We start from the raw sequence: 27935 nt of genomic DNA, 5'->3' as shown, positions 1-27935 counted from the left end.
GTGCACATTAGGGCACCATCGTTTTAGAAACACGAGAGATGTGATATGGCAATTGAATATAGCAATATCGATAACATTGCAATATTTAACATGTACCTTAAGAAATGCAATTTTTCATCGATTGAAAGAATTACTTTTTTATGTGGCAAAATAAGAAATATTGTCTGACATGTAACCGGTCCGTGGCACAAAAAGGTTGGGGACCGCTGGCTTAGAGCATTGCCACCATTTGAAACGTGTATACAAAAATCAGATGATAATAGGAGCAGTTGTTTTTGAATGAGGAAACCAAGAAGAACGAATTTTTTTTCACCTATAGGGCAGCAAGAAGTTGTAGTCCATTATAGTCCATTGACTAGCTGACATAGGACAATGGGAATGGAAAGGTCAAAACATTCAAGATTCCATTTGGTGTCTTCTTCATTTAATAGTTCCAAGCCAAAAACTAAATACTTGATGTTCATTCTCGGTTATTCACCTTGGTTTACAGGGTTTTGCTTTTCTGCTTATGGGCATTTTGGCTCTATGATGTTGCACTGTCTCCACCTAAAACTATTATTACTATTCCACACAAGCAAGATGACAGTTTACCATTGTAAATGCTACAGTCCAAATCTGAACAGTAATATTTGATGAACCACAGAGACGACTTTTTTTTCTGAGATTTTGAAGGGAATTGCATCGCTTTATCTCATTTTAAAAACTAAAAAAGCCACAATTATCAGTCAATAAAAATTTAAAAGTGGCCAGCTATCGTACATATTTCAGGCTTGTTAATAAATGCCTTGTGATCAGAAGATCAAGTAGCAGACGTGGATTAATGATTCCTCTGATCACAGCCTGGAGCGAAGGATGCCTGATACGGCATACCAGATTCCATTAGAGCAGTGAATGAATATCAACTGGCGGACCGCGACCCAAATCTGGCACACCCAACCGTCCAATCCGGCCCACAACTGCATTCCATAATTATGGAATCAAAGAGAAAATATTAAAGCAACTGAAAACAGCAAAAACTGACACTAAAGGTGAAAAATGCCTTCAGTTTTGTAATAAAATAGAAAAAAATGTAAAAACAATAAACATTAAACAATAATGTTAATCCAAAATTTTATTTTTATTTGAAGGTCTGGCCCCTAAGGTGACTGTCTAGTAAAATTCTGGCTCTGACAAATATAGTTGGTGACGGCTTCACGAGAGGGAACAAGGTCGCTGAGTGATCATTACTTTTGCATAAAGTGTAGTCTGAGTAATCCAATATCATCAAAGCTGCAGGACGACAGGCTAAAATAATAAGCAATTTCCTTAAATGTAAAGGATTTCCTTTCTAACGAAGTTTGAAGATCAATGAATAAAATACGGTGGTGATCGATATAATCGTGGCTGTGCATCATTTGGTGTAAAACAGTCTCCACACTGTGTGATTTTACTTAACGGAGGGAACATAAAACACTGTTAATGTTCACTGGAAGTGATGTAAATGAGACACTTATTCCTGAGCATAATAAGTCAGAATGTGAAAAATCTGAACTCTAGTTAAGTTTAACTCCTCAACATCACATGGAACAGGAATCAAAGTACAGCAAAGAGACTATTTGAGCTCCATAGAAGGAATCAAGCTGAGGTGACTCTACATCACAAAGTTCAGCCAGTAATATTAGTAAGATAAGGCAGCAGTCATATTTGCTCCTGGGGTGTGCGCTTGGAGGCCTGATCCAAATTTAAAGATGGATTGGCTGCTAAATGAATGGCTTTATCTGCTTGGAAGGCTAAATTTGAATAAACATCATTCAAAAGAGGAGGGCCTAAACTAAATAGTCAAACATTTACCCCATGAAAGTGTATCTAATTGGTATTCTAATGCACAATTATTTGTCCTGGTTAAAATACAAAATGCTTGACAGAATCCAGTAGAATATTGATGCAGCTTTGATAAGAAATTGTTCCATACTGGTGTCCTCCATGTGAGAGGAGACTGTCATGTCTGTGGCTATGGCTAGACAGCTGCACTGTACACTTATAATTTCAGTTATGTTAGACTTTATGTTATCAAGTTACGGACATAAATCATAGAAACCAGAGAGTTGATCTGTACACGGTTGAGAATATCTGATATTGCATTTTATATAGTTGAGACCCTGGTGAGAATATGCTCCTAAAATAACCTGCAACAATATACAATATAGTTTATGACAATATAGTTCATGTATTATTTCACTTTTATCATGCATAAATACAATAATTTGACTTTAGTGCTTATATTATATATAAGTATATGTAATATGTCTTGTCACTGTGGGATAGTAGGAAACGCAATTTTGATCTCTTTGTGTGTCTTGACATGTGAAGAAATTGACAATAAAGCTGACTTTGACTTTATTTGTGGAAAAATAAATGATGAAGGGTGGACTCCAGATTGCACAATGATGTCAGAAATGTCACAATCTTTAAATATTGTCACTCATTTCCCCCAAACACACACACGTGGACACCTAACTTGAACATGGGAGGTCATGGGAAAAGTACACCATTTGTAGGAAGCCAACTGGTGGGGATTAGTCTGCATTTTGAGGTCTAACCTTTGACACCAGACTACATTTTTTTTTTAGAATGGTAGGATGGACCTAGTCACGCATTTCTTTGCTTTCTCTGTTGAATGTCCTCTGGATGTTTGAGAAATGTCAGTTTTTGACTGACGAGGCCCAACAAAGGAAAATGAAACAAACTTCATTTTAGTAGTCAAATTAAACCTACCTTATCTGAATACACAAAGAAGAGGATGAGTAATATCAGCTCTGTCAAGAGAATTATCAGCAGGACGATGAAAAACTGTCAGAGAAAAGGGAGAAACAAAATTTAGAAGCCAATGAAAACAGATAAAAATGAAAAACCATGTTAGCTGACATACAAAAGGCCTGTTGAAAGTATCGCAATTATGTGTATCATGTGGAAAAACATCAACCATTCGACTTTACTAGTTTAACTGCCACATGGTGATTACATTTAGTAAAAATGAGAAAATGGGAAAGCAGCACATGTGAATTCTCGACTTCAGCAAACAGATTACAAAATATAGTAGCACACTTTTTATAACCTTTAAGCAGAAAAGACTTCAACTGAGGGATGAAAGAAGAGCTGGAAAGAAAGCCAGAGTGTGTGTGTGGGGGGGAGAAGAATCAAAGCGGCGGAGTGCTCATAATGATGGGAGTAAAAGGAAAATGGTTTTAATACCTAAGATTAATTTCCAACACAGGCTGGGCTCATGTACTATTCTTCTCTCCTTGCCTTCCCCTGAGCCAAATATTTACCAAGCACTTTCCATAGAATACATGTGAACCAAAATCCCAGACAAATGAAAGACAAAGATCACTTGTAGGGACGTTTGTGTTGAGGCCCAAAAGGAAAAGGTACAACATACGGTTGGATATAAAGTACAGGTAGTAATCATTGGTGTATCTTTAGTGGTGGTTCAACCAGATGGTTAACTAGTTGACGAGCCGACTCCACTACTCCTACTGCTAAAGGAAATAAACCAATTATCGGAATCATTGATGCTCTTGTCACAAACGTGTCTTTGGAATATGCAATGACACGTGAGGATGTCTTCTCAAGGTTTGCATCAACACAAATGTATTTTGTGAATAAACGTAAAGCCACATCTAAATGGTGAATGGGTCTTTGTGGGTTGAGTAGATTTTTGTATTCTCCTAAAATAACTACAACTTACCACAGCGTTCATTATTTTAAGAGATTGAAGAGTCCCCAAACCATCAATAATGGAGCTAGTAGACAATGTTTGGATGAACTAAATGCTGGCAACCCTAACATGATAAACATAATAATAATGTTTATGATAATGTTTTGAGATGATGATTGGTAATAAAATCGAATTTTGTTGGACAGCTTCTGGGAAGTCAATTTTCTATGTACATGGAAGTAATGGAGGTTATGATAACATCCGGCAGTTTAATGTTGTGTGCCATTTTTAAGTACGTGGCCTAAAGGTGTATGGCAATTATTTATGTATGTCCAATCAAAGCAGACTGTTTCAGCCTGTTTTTGCTTCTGCGGTTACATTAAGTAGATCTATCTCCCTGCGTGTCAAGACGAACCGGACTATATCTAGTTGTAGCTGAGCTAATGCTTAGGCTCTTTTGCTACCAAAATGGCCCCATTTTACAGCCAGCCAAATCCCAGGTCACACTGCACCTACCCCCTTGGTGACACCATGGGAAGGGAGACCCACATTAGTTTTTTTCGGCTGAGCCACGGCCACCAGGCGCTCGCAAGCCAGGCCCACCTGGCCTGGCTCTGGAGGGGCGTCCCGGTGTCCCACGTGAGTGAAATTGATGTCCAAAGTTTTTATTCATTATAAAGGGGCTTGGACTGATCCCTTACCAAGGACTCGGTTGCTATTAGGACCCTGCCTGGGGCATAAAGCCCCAGACAACTTAGCTTCTTGAATCACTGGGACTCACAAGCCCCTCTACCATGATAAGGTGATGGCTTAGGGAGGGGTTGTATTACAACACATTTGGTATACAGTAAATTACAGTATTTGTCATGTGATTCTCCTGTAGACATAACAATAATTTAGAGGAAAAAATCTCAATAAGAAATGATCAGTAACAGTATTGCTAATGAAATCGCAAGAAAAGGTATAGGGATCACAAGAAAAGGTACATAGGGATTAAAAAGTGTTTTATCTCCACTAAACAAACCCGGATTTCACACTAAGTAACTTTGTGAATAAATTAAGACATTATTTCAGCATGTAGCTCTACTTCTGTGATATTTCTGTTTGGTGGTGAGATAGTCAGTGAAAAATGTGAAACATGCTCCTTGGCTGAAATAAAAACTGTCCTACATGTGGTAACAAGAAACACCTATTCATAAGAAGTATAACATTTGCAATTAAAAAAACTCACACTCAGCAGCAGGCACTTGTTCTCTTTGATGGCACCCAGGCAACCAAGAAAGCCTGTTACCATGACAATAGCGCCAATGGCGATGACCATGTTGGCAGCTGACAGTGAGGGGAACGAGGGCGAGAAGGTGGCGAAACTGCCCTGAGACACAGAGAGCCAGATGCCCACGCCGAGCAGCCCGCAGCCACACAACTGTAAAACAAAAAGAGACAGGTGAGAAAGTAAACATCATTCCAGGGTCTCTTCAAGCTCTTCCATGACCTGTTCTTCTCAGACATTGACAGTGCATTTATCTACAGAGAATGGTCAGCTGTGAAAACAAATCGCTGCACAAACAACTCAATTTGTCTGACACTTTCAGCCATCCATCACTGAGCACTATTTTAAATTCAGGGGAGCTTACCATAATTACAGGCATGCTAAACCAATAAAAACTGCAAGAGATTAGGACTAAACATTGGCCGTAAACTATGCCAATTTAAATATTTGAGCTGATCGCATTAAAACCAAGAGCAAACAGACATGTCATTACAGTACCACCACCCTATGCTAAATAGCAGTTCAAAACATCCCTGAATAATATGCACCGTAATTTCTGGACTATAAGCCGCACTTGATTATAAGGCAAAATTTAGGGGAAAATTGCATTTTTTTCTTAAATAAGCCGCATCATAATAAATGCCGCATGTGCACGCGAGTTATTTACAAAAAAAGACGGTACACAGAAAGTTTTAATAACATAACTTAACATTTCTTTCCAAACACTGCCTGTGACGTGGCAATAATACCGCAGCAACAAGGAAGTAACACAGCACTAATAGGGCTGGATAAAAAAAAAAAAAACATACCGGTAAAAGTCACTGAGATGCGGCGGTAACAAAGCAGCAACACGGTAGCACAGCACTAACAGGGCTGGTTAAAAAAAAATATCAGTAAAAGTCACTGAGAGCCATCTTCATCTTCCTCCTGTGCACTGAAACCATCGAAGTCTTCCTCAGTGTCAGATTGGAATAGCGTCAGATATACTTTGCCATACACTTTCTCAGTCTCTCTTTCGTTGTCGCTTTTATGCATTTCTTCTAGCATTTTCCATGATGAGGGTCTGTTCACGCTAATTTTATTCATGCACAAAGCGCTAAGTTACATTAAATTAGTGAGCTACACATATAGCTACAGAGTGGACGTGACTGGGAAATAAATAAAGAAAACGGTGACGCAACAAGATATCAACAATCGCCCAGTGACCCCTAGTGACCGAAAGAAACCTCTACAATGCATGAGCAGCTGTAGTTCCTACGTTAAGAGCTAAATCGACTGCCTTTAACTTAAAAGCGGCATCATATGCATTTCTTTTGTCCCCCATAATGAGGGTTTGTGTATAAAAGCTTCGTTTCTTCAGTAATGTCCTTCTTGATCTCGTTCTGTCTCTTCTTTGTGTCAATTATACGGCACTATTTGCCTGGCGGATGGACATGCAATTAACACACCACTCTTCTTCCCAGTGACCGTGTCACATATCCCTCCGCCCAGCAAAGAGGTGCCCCACAAGAGCTTTCCACAGCCTTTTTACGAGCGTATAAGTGATCAAGTGATCACAAAAATTACAAAAAATCCATAGATACGCTGCACCGGATGACAAGCCGCAGGGTTCAAAACTTGAGCAAAAAGTAGCGGCTTATAGTCCGGAAATTACGGTAGTTGATTTGAAGTCCACCTAGGGCGAGCGCTTCAAGCAGTGCGTGTCAAGTCTGCTGTCGAAAGGATTTAAGAGCAGGCTTTTGATTGACAGAGTGGAGCGTCCCGTCCATTGCCCACCAATGAAGTGGCCCCATCCATCACAGAAAAGTAGGCACAAATGTACCCACCGCACTGTGAAATATGGCGCTGGAGAAAAGTGTTGGCATATTTTTGTCTGCACCAAATGGAATAAAATACCTAGGGCCATGTCAAAATGAATAAAACAAAAATCTCAAATGAGGTGAAATATGGGAAGGTGCCACGGTAAATCATCACGCAGCTACCTCTCCGTGATCCCTTTTCACGCCCACCTTCCATTTTCATCTTTGCAAAACAGCTCGAGCACCTTTTAGCACCTGTCAGCAATATAAAGGGAACCTGCTGTGCACTCAATCAAACACTTGCCAGATTTTATTTTTTAAATACGTCTGCGATGTCTTATAGTACATGCAAAAATCAAAGGCGTGGTATACAGTATACTATACTTATCTAATAATATCACAAAACTTAAAATATATGCATATTTTGGTTCAGTTCGATACAAAGAGTTCTGTAAAAAGTGAAAGAATAAACATATGAAGGATTCACACACAATTATTAATAAACATTATTATTTCTTGTCATTTATTTCACAAATCAAAAATCGTTCAACGTGTATCCATGCCAGATGCATATAGTGTTGGTAGAAAAAATAAATGTTCCTTCACTGGATGGCAAAAGGTACAATCTGCGTACCCACCAGAAGTGGGAGCAAGTCATATACATGCAAGTCAAGTCATAGCCTTCAAGCAAGCCCCAATTAAGTTACAGTAGGAAAAATAAAAACGCAAGTCCAGACATTACTCTGTTCAAGCAAGTGAAAAGTCTTACTCGGCACAACATATTGTATATTGAAATTGAATGATGGTCATTTTTTTTTTTTTTTTTTTTGCTGTTCAAGAAATAAAACTTGCACTAGATTCCTCACCTCAAATAAAAACCCACTCGATTGTAACAAATCCCTTTTTGGCTCTTTGTGCATCCTTAAAATCTGTTAAAATTCCATGAAGAGAGCAAATCCCTATGTTGTACCTGTAATAAACCCAATTACATCCAAAAGTCCTCAGGAAGTCCGATTATATAGACAATGAGGGTTTGAGGACACAAGGGATGAATAGGTCATTAAGGAGGCCAGAGAGATGGAGTGGATTTACAGCCTAGTGAGGGGAGCACAAGGAGCTTTAAGAGTCCAGGTGGGCAGGGATGCACTGCCATCACTTAATTGTATTTAATACCCAGTAAGGGGAGCTTGTCCAAGTGTGTCGCACTCTTAAGTGAGTGCGAAACTAGCCTGCCCCCACTCAATCTGTCCAGTCTTCCATTCTTTTGCCACTTGTACTACTCCGATTACTGACCACAGCACAATGTCAACAGACCTCTGTGCCAACACCATGAGGGATCTTTTCAGTATAAGCTCTGATCATGAAGGTTATCTGACCTTGGCATGGGTTCAAGAATCACCTTGAGCCATTCTTTTGAGCTCTTTATCTTCTTTCAGTTGTTGAACACTGTTGATATCCCATTTGCAGGGAAGGATTGATGACTCCTCTATATACTGTTAACTGCAGTAAACATGAATCAGCTATGCAGCTGTACACCTTGCATTGATGTCACATCAATCAAAACTTGTGAGCGAAACACAGGTTGATAGGGAGAAATTGGCCAGTTAACAAGGTTGTATGGAAAAAGGAATGCAATTACGTCGCAATGCATCATCTAGGTATGTCATTTGTATCAGTTTATGCAAGTAACCATGTTTTTTGTCTTTTTTAATCAGACACTAAGCATGGAGATAGAAGCGCTGTGTATGCAACTTTACAAAGTATAGGTATGTCCCTAAATAGTTGAGACCTGGAGTGTATTCCTGCTTTATGGAATGCACTTCCAAAAATGGAATGTTTTATTTATTTATTTTTGTTTGATTTTTTTATGTTTGCTATTTATGTATAACCCTTCTTTACAGTTATATTTTTTCAAGATCACTGCAAATCGAGTATTGTTGAGATGTTATCATCAAGCATTTTTCCAAAGCTTTCTTTTCTAAAGCATTATAATATCTTTGCTACGTAATGTGATTTTTAAATCTTCTACATCAAGAAAGCAACTTCAAGTTGACTGAGTTGTGTGACCTTTCCACAAGTGTTTGGCAGTATTTGGAATGCCAAAATGGAACATAATGTTTGAATGCCATTTGTGATGGAGCCACGGAGAGAGTGGATAATATAAGGTAAATGCAGGAAATGAGAGGGCATGCGCTGTCATTCTTTCCTTTTAGATAAATGGGGTCCTGTTATTTAGGGGGGTCTCTCTACAAACGAGGGGACTGCAGTAAACAGTGAGTGGCGACTGTGAAGTATACTGTATGGCCAATGGAGGAAAGAATATGGTTAAGGGAATCAATATTTAGGAAGAGAAAAGAGGACTAGAAAGGAAGGACGAAGGACAAGTGAGATGTGCAGGAGTGGAAGACAGATTGCCCTAAGAGAGAAGTAGGAAGAGGAAAATTGAGATTGACTCTTCATCCAAGTGGCCAACAGCGAGAATAATCAGTGCCTGCAGTGTCACAAGTTCTCCCACACAAACCTTACTTTTATCCACCCCATAAGGGGACGTTGTCTGCTGGACATATATGTCTATGAGCAACTTTGACCTTTTACCATCCTGGACAGTCACTTAGAGAGTACTGTGTCAAGTCGAAAGGAATGACAGCTTTTGTTTAATTATTGATGTCATCTAAGGCAGCCTCCACAAGAAGTTAACATAATTGGGAATGAGTTTTTTACGTCGTGGGTATGTGCATGTATGTGTCGCTACAGTTTATGGTCTGTTTTCAATAAATACAGACCAGGTAAGAGTGTGGAAAATGAAAATGACAGTTTTCCATAAAAAAAACAAAAAAAAAAAAAAACAACACTTGGTAATGGTCTTTTAGACAGCGTTTTTACCACGAGTAGTGTAAAAATTTAAACTGTGGAAAATGCTGCATGCATTACTGAGTAGAGGCCCCTCTTATCACTTGTGTTTTGTTTTCCGTCCGTCCGTCCGTCCGTCCATCCATCCATCCATCCATCCATCCATCCATCCATCCATCCATTCATCCATCCATCCATCCATCCATCCATCCACATATCCACACATCCATTCACATCAAGACTATTTTTTTAATAGTACCTTATATACAATTATTCAAAAATCTCTACCGTGAAGAATCTGATCTTAAACAAAATGGCTGATTTTATATAGTGATAAAGATTAATTGTTCTAGAGAATAAAACCCATTTTCAGATTGAACACACACATATCCACAGTTGAAATAATTGCAGCCTGCCCTACTAAAGGGTAATTAACAAAAGGCATCCCAGACCCATATCCAAGCAACTTTTACATTCAGTGAAATCATTATTTTTAAGTCTCTTAAAGCTCAGAAATCGAATATTGATCCTCGCCAAGCAGAAAATAAATACAACTTTGGATTCAATTTAAAGATTTCCCTGCCAGGCTCCCCTGGCTTGCCAGCATCCTGGTCATTCCTCTGTGAATAATATAAAGCCAATGTAAATTGTATAACCAGTAAATTATTCACAGGGTCCGCACTGGTGGCTTAGGAAAACAGTGCTTTCAAACTTGGAATAAACACTGCATGATTTCAAAGACAGGGTGTAAGATAAAAAAGCTATATCGGTCTAGTTAAAGTTTCATTCACCCTCTGGATTCCTGACAGAATCGCAAAACATGCTACTTTCTATGAAGATGTACACTCTGTGGACAATTAAGATTTTATGGGGTCAAGTGAATCATGTCTATATTCATCTCTAACTTCCACAAACACATTACGACAGACAAGGTCTCTGGACAAGGATTACGCTGATGCTTTCATAGTGAAATTTCCCAGCGTCCCACATGCTTAACCAAGAATCTTTATTGATGCCCTACTTTTGGTTATGGTTGATTTACTTAACTGGGCAGAACCTACATGACATTTTTAGAAGGTATTTGCTGATGAAGCTACTACTTCTATTGGAGGGCCTGCCTCCCTTTCTCTTTCTCCTTGGAAGAGTTGAAATTCCTGTCCATGGCAGTGTAACCAGAAATCAATCATAGCAGGAAGGTTTAGACGAGCAAGCTGTTCTCTACCTGTACTTAACTATCTCTGCTGTCTGGCGTGACACATGCACACTCTAACACCTGAAAGCATGAGACACAAAAAGAAACTATGGAAATGGCAGATTAAGCAAGATTGGTCACCAATACTCACCAATAGATCTTAGTTATCCCAATAAAGTCTTGTTGTTCTTCAATCAGAAGAACCCCCCCCCCCACACACACACACACGCGCGCGCACACACACACACACGCACACGCACGCGCACGCGCACGCACACGCACGCGCACGCGCACACGCACGCGCACGCGCACACACACACACACACACGCACGCACACGCACACGCGCACACACATGCACACGCACACGCATACACGCACACGCACGCACATATATATATATATATATATATATGAATAAACTTATTGCTGGTGTCTGCTCAGGTGCTATGACTTGTGTTAATGTAGGCTATACACATGTGTATGTGTATAAAGCCCAAAGTCTGGTTATGAATAAATAAATGCTGATTCTCGCAAGACATATCCCTAGCACAAGGTTATATGTGAATATTAATGCCACTTGCTGTATTGTAAAATGGCCAATTTTACGATGGCTCACAAGTCACACAGTAAAGAGTTCATGTGTAAAAAAATAAATAAAAATAAAGTACAACAATTAATGTGCAGGCAGTGCCCTTTTATGACTTTTTTCTCCACATAAACTCCCTCGTCTGTGGCGGCACACAGACATTTGGTTGGAATAAATATCTCACCCTGTCTGCTCGTGCAGCCAAGCTGGAAATTCTCAGAGGCAGGCAGACTCTTGGACAGTCTCCCATTGAGGTTGACTCGTCAAAGAGCTTAATGAGCATGCTGGCTTAGCAGAGGCGGAGTAAGGCCAGAAACTCAAGTATTGGACAGGTTAGACACTTAACCTGTTCCCAGCACTCTACCAGGACCTGAGGCACAGAAGGCTCAGGAAATGGGAAATCCCCGGTGGGCTACATGGCAGCTATTGTGAATTGTAAGTAAAGGGAAAGCTATCGTCTCAGCACCTTTTCCCTGTTTCTTTTTCATTGCTCTCAATATCAAAATAGGTTCAAGATTTAAAAAATCAGTGTAGAAGGCAGCAGCTAAATGGGCTCATAAAATATCTTCTTGCACCTCAGTCAGTGTGAGTTCTACACCCATATTTCCCAACAAAAACTGCCAAGAAGTGAAAAACTAACCTCAACTAGAAACATCTTCAATTCCTTTATAATTTACGATTCCAACCATGCACAGGGACTTGGTGGAATGAACTGAAGTGACATAGGTTGGAAGGTTGCCTGAAAAGTAAAACACTGTGTTACAAATGTATGAGTGTTTGAGGCTTAGAAAGAGGTGAAAAGCTGTCTTTGGATTTTTTTTTTTTTTTTTTTTGAATTGAGCAAAAGTAGTGCTGTTCTGTTTTTATTTACGCTGGCAGCCTTTGTGACCTTGTACGGTCAGACTGCAGTAGTTGGTTTCAGCTATGAGACAGACAGAGGTAATGAGAGGTAATACTGTGTAGTTCGTGCATGCACTTGTGTGCTATCCTTAACTTGGAATAAAACAGCATGGCCTTACTTCAGGGATGCTCAACGAACTGCACAGCCTGCCAAGACCTAACCCCTATGCTGCTAAAACAACCATCAAGATGATGAACATGAACATTTCTATTGGCTAATACATGTACTTGATTGAAAGCCCAAATATTACTGGGGTTAGGGTTGTGTGAGCTTAACTGAGTGCAAAGCAGACCAAGTCTGTTTCATATTTGTACTTTCATATGGGTTGCAAGGGAGTGGAACTAATTTCTATCAAATACAGAACAGAAGAATAGTGAACATCTTAGCATATGTTTATTCCTGGAGCTGTGACTGTGTGAATGAAAACAGTGCTGTTATGCAAGATGCTACATTATGCATCCCTGGAAGGACTGGAAGGAGATAAAGACAGAGAATATGCACATCCTCTTAAGTGAAAACCAGAGCATGAGGAAGATACCTCGCAAAGAGGATTTTCAGATTTAAAGACATATAATCAATAGTCTATCTGCATGGCATGCTAGTGGGAGAGTGACTATTTCTCTTCACTTAAAAGGCTTTTGGAATACATTTCTCTTCATACTATAAATTATTCACCACACTTTTAAAGACAAAGATAAAAAGAAGAGGTACGTTTGCAAATGGTATCGCGCATGTTATTTGGAAGTGATGAAGGAGCTTGATGGTGTCCTATTGAGTATTTCATTGTTGGCTGTATTTACTGCCCCTCACTTCACCTTTATCCTCATATTGATGCTTTTCCTAATTGAAGGGAACCTTCTTTCGTGCCATAGCCATGGTGGAGGTTTGCCATTTACCCTTTAATTCATTCCACAATGCATAATGCATCACATCCCCATTGAAAATAATGAGATGCTAAACAAAAAAAAAAAACAACCTTTAGCCTTTATTCTCATTGTTTTAATTTCACTGTCACAGATACAGAAAAACTGACCTCATTTGGGCCTGTGTGCCACAGTTGACTTCATTTTGGAGACAATGAACTTAGAGTGGGCGACAGTGTGGAAAATAATACAACTGAGATAGGTAGAGACATCAGTATTCATGAAGGCGCAGTGTGTCTGTGCCATGTGAATGTTGATGACACTATGTCTACGACTGCTCCCCATCCAAAGGGGAAGCAGAGGGAAGAGATTCTATTTCACCTTTGTCATGACAGCTTCGGCACTTAAAGCCAAAAAGCCTACTCATCCATCAATATGAAAATCTCCTCATGTACTATACGAGACTGAAAGGCAAAAACAGGAATTGATGCAATTTAGACTTGACACTTGTAAAATCAAAGAAAAAAATTGCTGATATACTACACTTGCATCTTAAAGATTTCTTTTTGTTCGTCTAAAGCGGGTCCGGGATACTCATATTTTTGCACAACTGAGAAGATGTTTGTCATAACAGCTTCTGAGCCAGCATACTGTACGCAAAGAGCATTTTGGTCCAACACAAAAATATTCAATAGAAATTTCAAAAGAAAATTCTGCGGATTCATTTTGCCTTGAAACATTTTAGGCAAGATGAAGACCGACAGTGGCACGGATGATTCAATTTTTACTAGTTTGACGTCTAAAGAAGTAAACAGTATGAAGTTAGTTCAGGGATGCAGCTCTTTCCTTAGCCTCTCAAAGCAGAGCAAGATCCCACATTATTGTTGCAAGCAGCCTCTCAAGTCTAAAAATTTTTCACATCTCTTTCAAACCACTGCTCTGACATGTCCAGAATTTGGACATTGTTGGCCCTTAAAAGTCCCTTATTTTTGCGACACAAATACACACTGACTCGAGACCTGATGAGACTGCCCTCTTAGGTTGTCTTGTGTTTGTTCAGGGATTGCTTTGTCTCTCCAATCTAGAGGTCACTGGCCCATACTGCATAAACAGCATTGCTGATTTTGCTTCATGATTTTGCACTTGGGATGAACCAGCATTAGTCTGAGAGTGTTTCTGGTTTTAAGGTGTATCGGTTTGTTTTGTTGACTTTTTGTCTCAACTGCCATTTCGCACGCAAGTTGACAGATGACGAGCGTTGCGAAGAGTAATCATGTAAACAAAATGGCAGTTCCTGTGACGTCACACATCCATCACTCCAGTCTACAAAACTGTATGAATCGATTTGTTAACAAGCTATGCCCAATCGAATGAGTGAACGAATTACGACTCGTTCATGCACCGTACTCCACGCTTTTAATGTGAGTTTGCCCCCATAAAAACAATTCTCAACCCAAGCTTTCGATACCAAACTAATGTCAAACACCACCAAGCCGTGCACATTAGTTTAAATAGTAAATCTGGCAGTCAGATTTTAATGTAATTTTGAAAAGCTTCCTTTGCCCTTCCCATAAATGGCTCATTGGCTGCGCCTTTACAGTTGACATGCTAATCAGCACAGGAGGAAATGGACTGTATAACTGCTCTCATTCTGGTCAGCCAACCTTTAAGTCCTCTTATCTCCTTATCTCATTGCACTGGACCGCATAAAGCGACAAATCACTAAATAATAGTAGCACATCAATCCCCATATTAATGTTGCAATACAATCCACCCATGTTATTCAGCGAGAACACCTCAGGGCATACGAAAGGGTGAGACAGAGAAAAGGAGAAGAATGAATACGTGAATGAGGCTTCTCTCAGGCCGAAGTGCTGCACTGAGGATGCTTCAACAAAGCACCTTAAATGAGCTCTGTTGGACATTGCACTCTCATCAATTCCACTACAGGCAAAGTGTGCTTACCCCGGTTTACAAAGGAATTACTTAGAAGAAACATATGAAAATACGCATGTTCAGAACGAACTGCATGAAACCGTAACTGACATGTCTGTCCTTGGTGTTAGAGTTTATCATATAAATTTCCCCCCAAAATGCGACTTATACTGCACTGCAATATATATGCCTTTACCTTCTTTATTATGCATTTTATGGCTGATGCGACTTGTACTCGGGAGCGATTTATAGTCCGGAAAATACGGTAATCTATATTAAGTAGCCTTAGTTAATTAAAACAAAAAAAACCTGTTTGTAGAATTTATGCCTTTGTTTTTTGGGGGTTGTGGGGCTAGAACGAATGACACTTCATTCAGGAAGGGAGGCAGCTTCAATAAAGCTCTTTCAGTGAGCTGTGCTTGACACTCCACTCACATAATCTCCACAAGAGGCAAAGTGTGCTTGGTTGGTAATAACATTGGTTTATTTAACGTAAAGCCTATGAGGCATCTATTGAAAAAAAACAAAACGAAACAAAAAAAAAAAAAAACAGCATTCAGTCGAGCTGTATAGAATAAAACAGTCCCTTCCAAATTTTATTGAGCAGAGGCTCTTATTTTACATGGCAACCTCAACAGGCAGCAGGAAACTTCCAGAACATTGCCACAATATTTCAAATCCGCAAAAAAAGAAACTTGCAATACAAAAATACCGTAGACATGTTATTATTTACAGCACTCAATTATTTTTAGGTATTTCAAAATATCTTTAAAACAATACAAACATATTTAATCAATAATATATTAAGACAGAGCAAAATCATTGAATAACAAAATTATAGAAACAATGCTCACTGATGACGACTCACAACAATGATGCGATACAGTAAATTTCCCGTTTCAATGCTGAAATAAAGGTATCTTCTTTCTAAAATAAAATAAATAACTTGTGTTGACGTTGAGTTGCTGGCAGGCTGTTTTTTTTGTATACCTGATTGGCTCCACCACTACCATGCTGTTTTGAATTGCAGTGCAGACCAATGTCAGGATGCCATTTCGCTAACATTATATTCCGTACAGAAAGGGAAAATGTGGCCATGAGCAGCAAGGCAAGCAGCACACTGTGTCAGTATAGACAGAACACAGCTGCCAATCAGCATGTGACAAAATCACTCTCTGATCGATTGAATCAGTTCATACATGTATTTTCTTTGATGTGCAGAATTAAAATTCAAAACAAACGGCAAAATAGAGGCAACCGGCGAATATATATATATATATATATATATATATAATTTCCGGACTATAAACCCCGACTTTTTTCCAAAATTTTGAACCCTGCGGCTTATAGTCAGGTGCGGCTTATACAAGATTTTTTTCGTGATTTTTGTGATGACTTGATCACTTTTATACACTCGTTAAAAGGCTGTGGACCACTGTTGTGTGGTATCTTGAAGAAAAAACAACAACAACAAAAATACTATTTTGAAACACTACTATGGCTGCTGCTTATTCTGGCTGCGTTGCTTGTGACTATTATGAGCTTTAGTAGGAATGCACGCTAGGTGACCTGCGTCAAAGGGCTCTATACCCTTTCTCTTACTCTGCCATGTGACTCAGAGATTACACAAAGCAGTGCACACTTCCGTGTTGCTGCAGTACTACTGCTGCGTCGCAGGCAATGTTTAGAAAGACATTTTAAATTATGTTATTAAAACTTTAAAAAGGCTTTCTGTGTACTGTCTTTCTTTGTAAAAAACTCATGTGCACGTGCGGTTTATAGTCCGGTGCGGCTTATGTAAGAAAAAAAACTAAAATATCCCAGAATTTTAGCTGGTGCGGCTTATAGTCCGGTGCGGCTTATAGTCCGGAAATTACGGTAATTAATAACACTTACAAAAACTTATGGTAACTAACGCAGAACCCGCGATGGAAAGAGTTTTTACTGTACAGTACTGAAAAATGGATGATCATGTTTAGTACTTAAAATGTACTTATGAGGCCTGTTTAATTTAATGTAAAACTGGTATATTGCAGGAAGTCATGACTTACTCTGTTGTGTAAATGGCAGCAATTTCTTTTTAATATTTCAAAACATTTTATTTTTCTTTGATTCACCATTTTGTCACCGTCTTTTTGCATATTGAGTGGTTATCAGCGAGCGTTGGAAAATAAATGCGCTCTCCCAATAGCTCTTGCATTAAAATGTTAAGAGAATGCATTACAGAGGGAAAGAGCAGGGACTATACCTTATTCATTCAGTCATAATATTCCTGTTCAGCACAGTGATAAGGGAACAGGTTTATCAAAGTAATGCAAGTAGACTAGACAACTGGCACAGGGGGGGCTTATTTCAGAGAATGTTTTGAATCACATTCCCATTCAGGATGAGAACATACAGCCATGCATTTTCACACTTTACAGCCCATCAAAAATGCTCTCCAGAATTTCTGTGCGACTATAGTCAATGAGTTTCTTTTAACAAAATAAAGTATCTAATTTTAACAGTAAAAAATAATGGTGTTGTATATTTCTGAAATGGCTGGCGATTTAGATATGACAAAGAAAAAAAAAAACTATATAGTATAAAAGATACGCATATTCAATGTGAAACATATTCCGAACATGCCTGTGCTGTTAAAAACATTGAACGGCAAGATCACAGATCATCAGCACAAACTGTGGAAGGATTACTGAAAAGATAAAGCTTAAAGCCATGTGTGTGTTGATGTCACATGCGTACAGTATTTGTACATATGACTATTTTAGTCTTAAGTTGCCATTTGATGAATGTAACATTGCAGTGGAGATTTGTAATCAGACACACGTTCAAAGACATCAGGAGTAAATTAATGTTGCTATTTGGTGTACTGTCATTTCTGTACACAAGCAACCACACTTGGCTGCTCATTTGGCTAAAAGCCAAGGAATGAATCCTTCAGACACACAAGTGAGTACCACATGAGGTCAAGAGTCCTCAAATATTAATTATGTTAAGCCTGCAATACTTAAACCGTTCTTTTTTTTCCAGTTATTTGATATGAGTACACACAGTGCCATCTTGCTCCAAATAACTTGCATGATGAGTGATTCACTTTAAAGCGAGACTATTTAGAATGGAGCCAGCCAAATGGAGATAGTGGCAAGTGGGACGACGGCATAACATCAAAGTAATCAAATGTGTAGCAAACTCCAATATAATCCTAATTTATTCAACCAATGGCCAAACAATTTACTTTCATTCATTAATACACACCCGCTTATTCTTTCCAATGACCTTTTTCTCCATACAAAATAAGTTTGGATGAGGGATAAAAAGGTCCTTGTTTACTCAGCCCTGAAATTTTGTAACGATCTGGTGGTTATGATGCAGCAGAAGTCTAACCTAGTGAGATAAAAAATCATTACAAATGCCCACAAGTGCAGCATCTTCATCAATTTACCAATTCCTGGTATTCCTATAATAAGTAGGTCTGAAGTTATAATAGAATTTTCCACAGCAATTTTAACATTACAAAAGATTCATCTCTGAATTCCTCCGAATCCAAACAAATCTTCAAAGGCTTTCTAACGTTTTCAACTTCTCTGTTTGTTTTTCTGACACAATATGCAGATTCTGAAAAATATCCACATCACAACTGTGAAACTTGGTCCAGCAAAGGCAGTTTATTAGCACAAAGATCAGGGGATGCTTTGAGAATAATTGTCAATTTTTGTCTATGTGAAGCCCTTTGAGACTGTTTGTGATTTAGGGCTGTACAAATAAACTTGACTTGACTTAATTCTGTGCGCATATTCAACTGTGCGTATATACACATCATTCCACAGTCAGGCATTTAGCAGTGCGATGCTGTCAGCGCCACCGACTGGTGAGACATAGACCATAATGTATTGAGTAAGTGAGCGACGATGAAATGTCATACCTCCACTCTCCTTTTTGTTATTCCCTTTAACACAGACAGCATCACAAGGTTCAATGTGCGAGAGACAACTTTTAGTATCAATGCTATTTACACTGAAGAGCAGCCAAGAAGCGGAAGGCGTACAAGGGCTTAAATTAACAGGCCTGGTGTGCAACATGCAAGGTAGAATGTTGGTTAACAGCAGAACTGGAGGATAGATCACACTGTAACCTGACCTCATGTAGAGTAGCAACCCAGATCACCATCAGGTTCATATTTAGTGTTTATTATTGATTCATGTGTGTGTGTGTGTGTGTATGTGTGCCTTGTATGTAAAACTCTCGCTTAGTCCTTCCTGCTTCCTAGAATAGTGTGATATTTTTGGCTATGAATCATGCCTTTGCTGTTGGTTTTGTTAACAGTGTCCTCGTGGGAATATTTTGACCCCTGGCTGCTAAGCATGCCTGTGGTCCAGGTCAAAGGCAGTGGGATAACTAAGGTCATTTCCCCAGAAGCAAACACACACAAAAAATTACACAAGTAATCTGAAAATTTCCATGTGACATTCGCAATGAGCTTCTTTCAAAAGGACAGTGAGTCATTTAAGTGCAAACTGGGATGATGAGAAGCCGCCGGTTGTCCCTACATGGTCGCTGACAGATAATGATCACATCATTTTTTTTTAAAGTCCCATCAGACTAACCGTTATGACTACTGAGAGTTGTGTTCCTGTGGTGGCGACGCAACGCAAATTAGAAAACTGCCGTACTAATTTCAGTCAAATCACGTATGTTGGAACATTTGCAAACCGATCATTTTCCGTAAATACCTAGAGGAAGGTTGGAAGGTAAACATTTTCAATGGGAGAGTGAGAAAAAGCGAGAGAGAACATTATGCCGCGTCGCCTAGTAAGTAGTAGAAGGAGAAAGAGAAGAAGATATGTCAGACCTAAAATAGCAGTGACGATTTAAGTGATGAGGGAAGCGCAGTGAAAATAATAATGACTGTGATGAACTGTAATTTAGTAATGACGGAAGCATGGTCAAATAAGATGGCGGCCTGATGGAATGACGATTACAGTTTTGTCAGGCTTGAAATAATGATGGATGGGGACGGATGACCCAGGCCGCTGACGAATTTTTGTAAGATTTTGTCAATTGCTCACCTCTGTGCTTTCCTATACACACAACAGGACCATTTGTTATGATTTGACCAAGCTTTTGATCCACTTCTTGCAGACATACTGTTGTGGTCGCTGTAAAGATTTTCTGAAATCACTTTGAAACGATGCTTCTTCTGTGTGGGTACATTTATAGTGGGAAAATCTCATCCATTCATTTGCTTTATTTACACAATATATTGCAAACCCAAATCATGTAGCAGAGTCAATAAAAGTAATTCTGACAGCTCATTGACTGACGTTACATGAATAAGCATGCAAGGGTGCTACCTACAAACTGAGTCAGTTAGACCCTGAATATTTCTCGCTCCAAAAAATGCAGTAAGGTCAGCTGAAGTCCAAGCCTGTGAGCTGACTGAGGTAGTTATATATAGAAGCTTGGCTACTGGCAAGTCAACGAGTGCAGGGTACCCGGTTGGGGCTCACTCACAAGGCCTGGTTGATTCAGTGCAAAATCTTTCATTCAAAATCAGACAGTGGGTAATGGAACATTTTCCATAAAACAAAAAAAAACATAACCATATTTCCCTTGTGGCCTCAGAAGATAAAGTGAATCAATCCAACATAAATGGAAGATCATGAGACAGTAATTGGATGTGCACAAGGAATGTTTCAAAAGCAGGGCGGCGGGGGACATGGTCAAAGGGGTTAAGCCATTTACCTCTTACATTGCATGCCTGTGGGATTCATGGAACATGGCTGGAATATTGCTGTAGTATTTTGGAAGATGTGAGTGAGGCTGTGCAGTGTATGTGAGCACAAAGTTTTAGGGCAAACTGCAGAGCGGCCATCTTTTCAATGTCACAGGCAAATGTGACTCAAAGATAAATTTGATCCACAGAAGCAGGCACATGCAAGAGCACAGTCCACACACACTTCACATGACACAGATATTTATCCTTAACTTAGGTTGAGGTTTAAAGGAGCTGTGTCATGCTATTTTAAGATTTCCATGGTTAATTACAGGCATATATGTGATGTAATGGCACAATGGAAATTCTAATTTCTCATGAAATATGAGTTAATTTTCTAACCTGGAAGTAACCAGCCTGGTTCACTAAAAGCCCTCTGCATGTTATATTGTTTTGAGTCAGACAATTTAATGGATTGCTGTCAAGAGAATACATTCATAGAATATTGTTTGAATGCACTCAAGTACCAAATGCATTTCTTCCTTCCAATTTGAATAAAAATGGGAATATTTGATTGATGACCTGTCTTAAAATATAAAACCAAAAAAGTGTGTAAAGTGTATTAATTGAACTTGATTCTAAGGCTCTAGACACACATTCACTGAAGGACACCTTTAAATTAGAATGAAAGCAAGCAATCAATACGGTAATATGAAGACATGCCTTTGCACATTACACGTCACGTAACCCATTAAGTGGACTGCACCCCGAGATTGCCCATATGTACTAGCATTTGTAAGTTGTCGGACTCAAACACTTTTTAATCAATCAAGTTTGTGTCTTGTTTTCTTCTTCTGTGGACTTGAAAGCAGCAGAGCAAGTGAAGTGAACGTGTACTTGTCTACTTGTCAGCCATGATTCATTATCTTAAAACAAATCTGCCATCCATTCTGCTCATGGTAACGTGTGAGTTGTTAATCCCTTTTAGCTGAGAACAAACACGAAAACTAAAGAAATAAAGACATTCTTGGCAGCAAGCCATTAAATTGAAGTTGACTTGGCAGAAGAGATTGAAAAGCCTTCTTGCCCTTTAATAACACTTATTAAGTGTAGCAAATTAAGACCATCTTCTTATGGGATCATAACAACTGTAATGCAAGTACATTTTTAGTATCATTTAAACGTAGTGCCACTACTTGTATGGACACTCATTGAGCCTCGCTGTATGTGTAAGTATAATGTTTTGATTAAAATGGCCATGTCTGAAGCAGGATCAGGTCACCCCAGCGGACCTACACTTTGGTCTCATTAACTAAATTATCAAAAAACAACAGCAAAACGTCATACTGCTTTATATGATGTATTTGCTAGTTGTATGCTTAAACTCACTCCTGTTACTTTCAGACCTGTTACTCAAATGAAGAGGTTCATTCATTTGTCTGTCTCTATGATGCATCCTAAATATAAATCAGAGCAACCTCAACTTGCTCATCTTGATGCGGGGGAGCAGAGATTGTAGTCTGATTCGCTCATGTATAACCAAGCCTCTCGCCCTCTCTCTCATGGAAAACCCTGACAGCTGGCGAAGGAAACTACCAACAACTTGCTCTGTGAGAGTGGAAACCTATAAATCAACCTCTACATTGAGAACTGAGCCACCAGGCTATGACAAACATCACTGCAGATAGTGCATCAATACGTGACAAGACCTCTCTTGGGGCAGGGTCTCATTTCACTTGTTTTCATTGTCTTCTGTTAGCATGCCAGGTATGTCTCACCTAAACACTCTCAATTTCTAGTAAACAAGCTAATTGGCCAAAATCAAAAGCTTGTGTATTTCGACACTGCCTGTTTTCTCTAACCTTTGCTACTTTTTCAACATCCAAAATGGCAACGTAAACGTCATTTTTTTCTTTTTTCCAAGAAACTTTCTCTCGTTGACTTTCAGACTTATGAGTCATCGATCACACACAACCCTGTGCAGACTATGCAATCATATTTCTGCTGCTTTTGGCTCTAATTTCCAATTAGACACTCTATAACTGTCTCTCGACAATTAAACCACAAGAGGGAATGAGGAAACGGCAGCTTTGACCTTATAATTCAAATAAAGTTCAATGGTTAAACCTCCCTTTGCCCAGCAGTCTCACCTTAGCTTCCTACTCACTCCTACACCACAGACTCACACTATCCAGAGGTATAAATGTCTTTATTTTACAGTGCCCTTCATTATTATTCCTCCTTGGAAAGTACAATCATGTCTCCTGTATCACCTCATGAGCTGCTGTTATCAAGATGAAGCTGGACCCTGAGTACTAAGTAAGGACATTACCAATGAACTTTTTCCATCTTAAAATCACAGCGGTCTTTAAATGGCTAAGTGAAAATCAAATTATTGTCTACATTACTCTAGCCACTGTTTTATTTACAATTACAAGGGGAATTCCAAGAAGAAAAAAAAAATCGGAATAGTGCACGCCAAACTTGGTTCATAAGTAATATTGAATGGTTGTTACATTACCATTAAATTAAATCAATATCAATATGCATTCAAGCAGATCCAGATGATTGATCAAATGTTGCCTTGTGAGACTTTTGGCTGCAAGGAAATCATTCACTGAGAAGTGTGTTTTCTGAGCAACAGTAGTCCATTATTGCTTAATTATCTTAGAAACTCATTTATGGAGCATGACTTTGATCACAATGAGGTGGTTTAATTGGCTCTGGCTATATATATATGTACATATATATATATATATATAAATACAAAAGACATTTCACATTCTTACCCTACTAAAGTCAATGACATTCATGAAAGAATGCAGGCCTCTTTTGGGGATGTTTTTGCCCACTACTGCAGTGACAGAAGCACTTTTTATTCAATTCTATTAAAATGAAAATTTCCTGAGGCACACTCTGTGTCTCTACTCTATGTTGGCCCGGCAAAGGTGAATTAATCTAAAGGCTCTTAGGGCAAATATACTGACATAGAGGCAGAATCTGAAGAGCACTCCAGTGATGTATCCAGCTCTTTTGAATATCAACGTTTCCCGTGTACACATTCTCATAGAACTTTGGGGGCAGAAAAAAAAAAAGCCATAAACGCATTACCATTGTAAAGGAGTCGAAAAATGTAGCGCTATACTGAATATTTACTTTTCTTTTCGGAAAAAAATGAAATCCTCTTTCATGAATGCATCATGAATGGTGCATCTGTATGGAGAAAACAGCACACAAGGTAAAAATGATTGGTAATAGTTAATCTCTGCGTTTGCCTCAATGCCATTGTGTAAAAGTGATAAAAGCAAAGGTCTTAGCTGATAAAGCTGCTATTTCCTGACAGCTTGGTTGGTAACGTAGAGCTAACTGTTTGGATTTTAAACAGGAAGTGTCAGAAAAATAACCACAAGGGTAATTGGCTTTTGGCGGCCGTATTTATAGCAACATCACTTTTTTAATGATTGCCGATGTCAAGTCTTACTATCGTTGAGAAGCAGAACTCATCAAATGTTAGATGGATGACCCACTTGGGATACGTGAGCTGTTTACGTAACTAATGATGTGTTGTCGCAATAGTAATTTTGTAAACAAAGTGACATCACTGACTGTGATTGTTGGTCTGCCAATCAACTGGGAAACACTAAAAGGTTAATTATATAATATTAAAAAGTATATATTATATGCCACACACATTAATAACTGTAAAATAGGGCTATCAAATGTATTCAGACCTTTTACTGACATACCTCAAAATAGAAAATCAGTTATGAGCAACATACTCTGTTTTTGTTACATTCATACTGTTTGTTGTTTTTTTGTTTTCTGTGACTTAAATATGGCAATTTATTTATTGTATTTCATTTTATTTGATTTTTTCCTCCTTTCTTGTTTTAAATAAGCTCGAAATAAAGACATAGCAAATCAAATCAAAACGCGAGGAAAATCATCTTTTGACTGCTTTGTTACTATTAAAGTGCACTTAGCTATTTATTTGTGAAAACCATAACTACAGTTTCATTCGCTACTCCATATACCAAGCTGTCTTGCCAGACAGAGCAACAGACCCATCAACTGATGAACAGAAATGGACGAAAGGGTGATGGTGTGAAAACATCCCATTAAGACAGCAGACACTGTAATAATCTTTAAGTAACAGGTTAATTTTGTGCCCCAGTGTCAAAGGTTTGTGATGATTTATCTCATCTGCATGCCAATATGCATGCAATTCCATTAATACTGCAGTCTTTTGAAGATAATTAATGTAATAATATATGCACATGATATTTTCATGGTCGCACAGATGGAGAGAGGTAGCCATTGGTCCTACCATCTTTCCATTGTACTTCTTGCTTTTGATTTTTTCTGTGGACATGCAGGCAAATGAGAGAAGATTCCACTTGATCTTTAAGAGGAAATAAGAGCTGTTGTGATTGACGACTTGTGTGAAGTCATCCATCATGCCTGGCATACAGTGGGCTGACACCGCCATATCCATCCCGTGTGGTCTGGAGCAGTCCAACTCTTGAGCTATATTTGTTAGCTGACATTAATGCCTTGCTCCTGCTTGACTCTCTAAGCCTCCCCCTCACTCATTTTTCATGACATTGCAAATCTATGCCTACCCTATTCTGTGCTGCAGTACAGCATTTGATAACATACCTTTAGCAGGTGAGGAATACAATGTCTCTTCAAATATAAAGTAAAAGAAATAACCTGCTACATGTGCGCATATAATATTTTGTGTTATGTAATACTACGGGAGGAGCACCCCTCAATATGATGTTGGGCAGAGCTGCAACCACCCCCAATTTTCATAAGAAATCCATTGTTAATTGGAAATTTTGTCTTGATATAATAAATTTCTCACGTTGAACTGAATCACAGAGACATGACATGATGTACAATGATTATATGTGCAAACTAAAAACACAGGGATGTTTGTTTCTTCTGTTTTCACGGAACTGCAGTGTCTTATCATTTTATAGGCAACTATGTTTTAAGTTTACTTGAATCGTATCAGCTGTGAAAAGGATGTTATAGCAGTAAATTGAAAACGCATTTCAAAGTAGGGAGTCGGGAATAATAAAAATATAAAAGCATGAACAGTAGAATGTGTTTTTTTTAATCTAAATACATTCAGGTTAGGAATGGTGAAAAAAAAACTAAAAATCAGTGTGCTGCTGGCACTACCATAAATGAATAAACATGGTAATATATGTATAACTGATTGTATGCATGATTGGACTTTACATGCAATCGTTAACCTAAAAGTCTTTGCTTGTTAAATGCCCTCTCTTTAGCTAGTGCAAGTTATTTTGGAAAAAAAAGATAATGATTCTGATGAATCTCATCAAGATGCCTCCTGGACGCCTCCCTGGGGAGGTGTTCCGGGCATGCCCCACCAGTAGGAGACCCTGTGGACGACCCAGGATGCGCTAGAGAGACTATGTCGCTCAGCTGGCCTGGGAACGCCTTGGGATCCCCCAGGACGAGCTGGACGAAGTGGCTGGGGAGAGGGAAGTCTGGGCGTCCTTCCTAAAGCTGCTGCCCCCGCGACCCCGGATAAGCGGAAGAAGATGGATGGCTGGATAGACTTGTTAGGGACTTGACATTTGGCAAATTACACCTCAAGTTTAATTTAAAAGTGACAGCTTTCCCTCATACTGCTTCTATCGATTTTCCCATATTAGCTGCAAATACGTGAAACATTGCCTTATTTAGAATAAAGGCAAAAGCTAAACTATTGCTGTCTGTGTAAACGTTGACTCTAACTCAAAATTCTTATTGCTTTCCTTGTATTTATTCAGTTAAATACTGGTTCAAATATGTTATGAGCACAAGATAAAAACAGCACAAGGAAACGAACACGGACAAACTAGCAGTTTCCGCCTTGAAATGCAATGGGGAGATAGAACATAATCTAATTCTCAGTGAAAATAATATTGGAATAGCTAGTCAAATAGGTTATCCTTTCATCTCAACTTATCGTTCTTGTCTTTTGGTTTGAATGTGGTACCACTTGATGTGTCCTGCGATTGGCTGGTGACCAGTCCAGGGTGTATCCCACCTCTTGCCCAAAGTCACTAAGATAGGGTCTAGCAGATCCGTGACCTGAGTGAGGATAAGCTGCATTGAAGATGGATGAATGGATGGATGAAACACACCATTGGGCTTTGTTATGACCTCTTTAATTTTCCTCTTGATTGAGCCAGCCTATTAGTGCTTTCCAACCTCAGAGAGACACACCAGGGACATGGAATTGCTGAGGAAAACACACAAACAATAGGGTCATGTGCTCGAGCCAGTCATGCCACAGGGGCTGACTTCAACTTAATTAATAGAATGCTGAAACTGGTCATGACTTGTATTTTTGGAGCCTCAGCAGAAAATAAACTTTGTGCTTATGAATTAAAGATGCAGTGCAATACCTCCGCCCCATAACTGAATGAGGGCTGACAATTTGAGAGACAGAAGAGAAATAAGACTGTACAAGGCTACTTTTATTGCTTGTTTTCTGCAGTTGTATGCCTATTATGATTTTCCAGGATAGGATTCAGAAACAATATCTGTGCAGCTAAACACTAAATAGGCAATGTGACATGAGTCACCTTATGTAACGTCCAAGCCTTCCCAATCCATGGTCCACCACCTCAATACTGGAAGCAAGACTCTCTTTCACAGTCATAAAATGATACCAAAACTTCATCTTTGGGTGCTTATTTCCCACCACAGATACAATTTTACTATCTCTTCATTCTGGGATGTAGGTGCCTAAAAAAACTAGAACAACTAAATGTGAGACAAAAGGCTTTTACAGGAACTTACAACCTTCCCAAATTCTTCAAAAACGTTGATCAAGATGGCCGGGTAGGATTGTGGAAACATAAAATTCAGGAAAAATTGGTTCATACCCAAAAATCAGTTATCTGGCATGGCACCTGGGGTAGGGGTGTCCAAAACATATTTCAGAGGGGGCCAGGTGTGTTGCAACAGGGAGACATAGAAAACATGCAGGAGAGCAGCCCTCGAGGACTGGAGTTGCCAACCTATGCTGTGGACGCTCACTAATCTCAAGTGTCCTGAAATATGCTGAAGTGAAATACACATACTCAAGCTTTGCCAGACAC

The 27935-nt window shown here is 39.0% G+C and overlaps 1 protein-coding gene across 2 annotated transcripts in view; it reads right to left on the bottom strand.

Annotated features, from left to right (window-relative positions):
* tspan9a (tetraspanin 9a) overlaps positions 1 to 27935 on the bottom strand; it is a 138546-nt gene that overhangs the window by 11458 nt on the left and 99153 nt on the right. For both annotated transcript variants that reach the window (XM_049724411.2, XM_049724410.2), the window contains 2 exons: positions 4929 to 5120; positions 2755 to 2829 (listed from right to left, as the gene is read on the bottom strand). In XM_049724411.2, coding sequence (XP_049580368.1) covers positions 2755 to 2829; positions 4929 to 5120 — 267 coding nt within the window. The remainder of the gene's footprint in view (positions 1 to 2754; positions 2830 to 4928; positions 5121 to 27935) is intronic.

The sequence above is a fragment of the Syngnathus scovelli genome, chromosome 6, assembly GCF_024217435.2.
Source record: "Syngnathus scovelli strain Florida chromosome 6, RoL_Ssco_1.2, whole genome shotgun sequence".
In the NCBI taxonomy this organism is placed as follows: Eukaryota; Metazoa; Chordata; class Actinopteri; order Syngnathiformes; family Syngnathidae; genus Syngnathus; species Syngnathus scovelli.
This window is presented reverse-complemented; position numbering and strand designations above follow the sequence as displayed.